Source organism: Myotis lucifugus, unplaced genomic scaffold (genome assembly GCF_000147115.1).
Source record: "Myotis lucifugus unplaced genomic scaffold, Myoluc2.0 scaffold_219, whole genome shotgun sequence".
Classification (NCBI taxonomy): domain Eukaryota; kingdom Metazoa; phylum Chordata; class Mammalia; order Chiroptera; family Vespertilionidae; genus Myotis; species Myotis lucifugus.
Window position 1 is genome coordinate 1 of NW_005871267.1, and position 6085 is coordinate 6085.

General features: G+C 36.0%; 1 protein-coding gene across 1 annotated transcript; it reads right to left on the minus strand.

Annotated features, from left to right (window-relative positions):
• Positions 1-501: 501 nt before the first annotated feature.
• Positions 502-6081, minus strand: LOC106698720 (myotubularin-related protein 2-like; the record flags this gene model as incomplete). Its single annotated transcript, XM_014463750.2, has 3 exons — positions 5998-6081; positions 2601-2714; positions 502-678 (listed from the first exon to the last, which is right to left on the minus strand). Coding segments are annotated over exons 1-3 (375 nt in total), but the record flags the coding sequence as incomplete, so codon positions are not given.
• Between the last annotated feature and the right edge of the window lie 4 nt (positions 6082-6085).

The following is a 6085-nucleotide window of genomic DNA, read 5'->3' on the forward strand; positions in this document are numbered from 1 at the left end:
TTTTCTAGCACCACTGCTCTTCCTCTGGCTTTCCCAGTGCCCCTAAGTATTTCCACAGAATACTCTAAAACTGGCAATTTTCCAAATATAACAAATAATTAACAATACAATCTAAAAGCCAATGTCAAGTAATTCCTATAGTTTAGGTTAAGGTTTTTAGTCTTTTGAAGAGTTTAGTAGTAAGTAGTCCACATTTCAAACTGAACCAAAATTTCCTATTTCTCTAACCTAATTAAGAAAGGCCTCTAGAAGTTATCCAGTCTGACACCTTCACTGTACAGGGGAGAAAGGACAAAATAGAAGTGTTATTTCTAAAGTAATCCAATCGAAGTCAGGAATGATAAGAACCAAATATACCTATTACCCCTGTGGAGTGCTTTTTCTACTATACAGTTATAACTATTAACCAGGAAAGGGAAAAGTTCTAAATATGCACATACTTTTTCTAGTTAATATACAATTGCATGGATGAAAACTCCTGCTGTGTATTGTACAGCATACCTGTGGTTTCATACATGGATTCCACCTCACGTAATATCCCACCCAGAGCTCTAGGTGGCGCATGCTGGCTACTGGATAAAGGACGTGATTGGAGTAGCTCCCATAGAGAGGATTAGTGAAGTCTTCCAGCTGGCTGTTTATGTAGGACCACAGTGACACTGTCCTTTTAGGAAGGTTCTGTAAAAAGGAAAAGTCGAGATTCATCACGTAAGCTCTTTGTACTTCAGATGAAAGTTATAAAGAGGTATGTTGTGATCACTTTGACACTTCAGTGACATCCCCACTTACATTAAATTCAGAGGGTATTGGGAAACAGTGCAGTTCCTCAAAAAGGTAAACATAGAGTTACTGTGCCCATAATTCTACTCTTAGGTTTATACCCAAGAGAACTGAAAACAGGCACATAAAATTCTGTACATAGATGTTCAAAGCAGCATTTCTTATAATAGCCAAAAAGTAGAAATCCAAACGTCTATCAACTGACAAATGGACAAAATAGTTATACAATGGAACGTTCATCCATAAAAAGGTATGAAGTATTGATAACTGCTACAAATCAAACCTTATGCTACGTGAAAGAAGCCAGACACTGAGGCCATATCCTGAATAACTCCATTTCCATGAAATGTCCTGAAGGGGCAAATCCACAGAGACAGATTAAGGTTTGCCAGGGGCTGGGAGGGAAGGAGAATGGAGAGTAACTACTAATAGGTACACAGTTTCTTTCCAATGTTGTGAACATAGTGCTGATGTTTGTACAACTCTAGATACCTTAAAAACCGCTAAACCAAGCATGTCAAACTCGTGCCTACTGACATGCTTATAATAAACTATATACTTTTAAGAGAGTGAATTTTGTGGAATGCAAATTATACCTCAGTAAAAATGTTCCTTTTTTTTAAGTATCAAGATATAGTAAATCCTATTCAAGGCTCAAAAAATGAAAGTATTTTGGAACTTAGCTATTCTGAATTATCTAACATTTAACCAATTCTTGAGTGTCTACTATGCAGGCAATTATTTACTGTGTGTTAGTAGACACTGAAGATACTATGGTGAATTAAAAATATAGTCCAGGAAGCACTTACTACATAGCAATGGTTGTAGAGTTTTGTATGGTGTAATCCTCACACCAATAAGTACTATTACCCCTATTTTACAGAAGCAGAAATTAACTTGCTGGAAGTCACACAGTAAGTGAAAAATCCAAGGTCTGAATCAGGCAGCCTGGCTCAAAGCAAGCAACTCCCCACTCTGCTTTAGCAGTGGTGAGAACGTCTGGCCCGAGGGCTTAAAAGGCCCTAAAAATCACTTGGTCTGGCCCTGCCAAGGCATTACGGGGAGTTCATTCAATGTTTGACAAACATAGCAGGCTAATTTTTAAGTTTATAATTTTGTATGTCCCAAGAATGATGTTATAAATATCCAAATGGCTCTTGGCAGAAAAAAAGGTTCCCCACTACTGCTTTATAGAAAAGCATGGAAAATCTATTTTATAACCACTTTTTTAAAAATGAAAATTGATGCAGGGAGATACAATGATCAGTAGGATTAAGAATTTCATACAGAAGTAATCCTTATATTGTTTGTTGTAAATAATACCAACCACCAGTAATATCTTTGGCTAAATGGGGTAACAAAATAACTTTACACACAGTATCTTTTCAGTGTTTGAATGTTTTACAGTATTATTTTACGATTTTAAAAACTAAAATGTCTCATGAACAATATATTTTCAGATTTGAGCTATCCATTTATTTAAATGTATGTTTTATCATATATTACCAATTATATGTACTGCACCTGTTCTGAAGGATTTCCATCCGGCAAGGATAACAGGTACACTGGTACTCCTTAGCAGACACTACTTCCCACCCGTAACTCACCTGGCAGCTAGCTGGCACTTTAGCATTGCAACAGAGGTACTTTAAAATACTAGTAGATCAGGCTCAGAAGTTTGGGAAGAAGGAATCATAATAAAGTATGGCCAAAGAAATGATTCAAAACAACAACTATTCAGTTGCAATCCATGACAACATACACTCTAGTAGGGAAAATGCATATTGAGGATAGACCAGGACCGGGGCTCATTATTTTACCTCTTTTACTCTCTGCTGTTCACTGTTACAAAGGAATGTTCCGAATAAACAGCTATACAGGTGGTCCAAAATGGTAATGAGAAAATATTCATTGAATTCAAATGCTGTAGGAAACTGCAAATCAAACACCACAAACACAAAACTATTAAGACATTTTTTTCAAGCATATTCATCCTGTAGTATATGAGTAGATCCTTTATAATATTTAAAAGTAGGCTAAACAATATTCAAAACTATATTTCTAAGTCATTATGGCATCCGCTTGGTTTTCTGTTCAAAAATCACTTTACTATTTAGTTCTAAGATTATTTCTCCAAAATCTTTTCTTATGCATCAAGAATTTGAATGGTCTGACCTTGATGTTTCTGATCTACATCTGCTAGCCCCACAAGCTGAGGAATTTTGACCTGGGCAATTCTGGAAACTCTAATCTTTCTCTGCCAAAAGTGACTATAAACAACATAAGATTTTTCTTTAAATTTCAAAAACATTGTTTTGTTTTAGAAATTACAAAAAAATGTCAGCAATGCACACAAATAACTGCCCAGGCAGATGTGCAGATCATTTAAAGCGAACCTGCTCATCTTTTCAAGGACCAGCCAGGCAAATGGGAGTATCGTGTAACCCAGGACTTTGGCAGCCTCTTTCTAATTAAAAAGAAAATTCACTTTCTCCATAACCTAACGGCAGCGGCCTACTGGATGTCTTAATATTATACAAACACCACAATCTGTGGGGAATTTATCAAGGACAAATTACAGGCCACAGGAAGGTAAAGGATTTAGTTTAATCCATCCTGTCAATGTAATAGTTCAAAATTATCCCAAAGTTTCCATGTAAGATTGTACCAATTACACAACTGAAAAGGAATTCCATGAACATTTAGATTGCAGAGTTGGGAAATATTCAAGTAAGTTTTTTTAGAATGATTCCTACCCAGTAGTGAAGGAAAATAGCATGAACTGTAAGCAAAAGGAACAGGGTTAAAAACAACTTTACCTTAAAATTTCCTAAATTTTAGGAAGCCATAAGCAGAGTAATATAGCAGATTCCTCAAAGAATAAATGGTAACTCCATGTTGTGGCTATGGAACTGAATGAATGCAGCAGGTGATCAAGCACATGCCAACAAAAAGCCAAGTATTTTAAGAAACTTGGTCAAGTCCCATTTATTTACAAAATAAATCCCATCACCTGATTAACACTCTTAGCCTTATTTATTAGCCAACTATGAGTGTACTCTGACTCATGAAATAGCAATCCAGAAGAGCTGAGCCTGTGGGTAGCTCTTCTTGGCAGGGCTTTTAGCTCAGTTATGAGAAGACATCTTAATCAGTGGGCATTTCCTCACAACAACACTAAAATAGCAGAGCATTAACTGCTGGCACTGCTTTTAAAATCTTAAACAGAAGAATATTTTGTTCTCCTTGCATATTTAAAATCTCAAGGGCCCTTTATCCACTGCTTCCTGAAGATGCGAGTAGGGACAGAGGTGGAATCTGGTTAACTACAACATGATTCTCATTTTGACAAATGTGTTATTTAAATCTCTGAACAAACAAGCAATTATTTGTAAAATTGAAGATTACCAATAAACATTGTAACATTTTATGTTCAGGAAGAAAATGTACATAAAACATAACTAGATGTCTAAAGAATCATCACTTCTATAATGTATTTTAGATTATCTAAGAAACAAGATTAAACTGATTTTCTACTTTATAGTACCTTTAGCTCAGCATTGAAGTAAGACTGCTTTTAGGTATATAGCATATAGAAAGTTAACACAGCTACTAAGGAAGACATGTACTAGTCATATACTCTGCCATGTAAACAACTGGTAACTTTGATTTTTTTTAACAAGCATACCAGAACTAATATATTCACTTATGTTGCCCCTTTAAGATAGTCCCCTTGGGAAGCAGTCCATATAAGCATCAATGATGCCACGGCTTCACACAACCTTCCTAGTCCGTTGATAGGGCATTTGATTTTTGCCAACAGCCAAATGCTATTTAGAAACTGAATATGGTAATGGCCAAAAATGGGTCCTGCCCTGGTCAGTTTGGCTCAGTAGATAGTGAGTCTGCCCTTGGACTGAAGGGTCCTGGGTTTTATTCCAGTCAAGGGCACGTATCTCAGTTGCAGGCTCAATCCCCAGCCCCTGTCGGGGTACATGTGGGAGGCAACCAATCAATGTGTCTCACATGGATGTTTTGTTTTTTTAAAGTGGATCCTATTATTTTTAGTCAAAACCCAAAAAAGGATTGGTAAGGATTTGTATAGCTGATATACTACCTCAAAGGCAATTCCAAAGGAAAATTTCTCACCTGCTCCAAGAAGTAGTGAACATTAAAATAAGTATGTAGCATCTCCCCTCCCACAACATATGAGAACCTGATGCATAGAACAAAACCGAATTGTATACACATTTGTAGTATATGTGTGAAAATACCAGCCTCTTCATACTGTAGTCATATCTACAACACAGTTTAACCCAGCAAGTTTCCAAATAATCCACCCAAATTGAAATTCTTATGGGAAGAAACAAACTTCAATATACACTGTAATTGGTGTATTTTTTCCTAAGGATCACCACTTCTTTTAAATAGTATTTTCTTGAAGCTAAAATGTGACCCTAAAGCAGAGCAGAGCCAGCAATTTTCCTACCTTATATTCACATGAGAATCTAACTAAAACAAACCAGACTCCCAGCTGACGTCTAATAAACCCTTGGGTGATAGTTAACTGACATACCAATGAGCTGTATCCAACTTTGGGGTTTTGAGATGATTTTTCTTAAGTAGAGTTAAATATTTTTATGACCCAAACCCTTGCCTCATTAGGGGATGATCCCATAATTAACCAGATTTTTTTCTCTTTTGGGCTATCTAAATATAGCAAACCATTTACACTAGATTTCACATTGGTTTATTAGAAAGTTGGTAGAAGCTCTAAAAAAACAATCTCTCCATACCTAAGAAAAATAAAGAATCTATTATATACCTATCTTGCCATCATTTCCCACCCAACCCATTTTTCATTAAATTTACTTGCCTGTTTCTTCATTTCTTTACCTTTTTAACAATATGCAGATGAGCTTTTGGGTGAACATGCTGCATGATGTTACTAATTATCTATAGAGGAGGAAACCTCTTGGGTTATTACGGAGCCACTCACTGAAATGCTGATAGAATCAAATTGTCAAGTGTTTAATACTCCCAAATAATATTCTTTAGCTTAATTCACAACATGATAATTAGGTAATAGTTATGTTACCTAAAAACCTTACAAGAATTTTCATTTTACATGAAATATAGGAAAATCAGTGACCAAATCTCCTAACTCCAACTGGAAGGCTTAAAAACGGGATGTAAGAATGGATATATATAAGTTACCTGTCTTGTCATTTGCCAGACACAGTCGATGAACTGAAGAAAAACAGGCGATCTATCTGCATCTGCATGATTCTGCATCTGCATGATT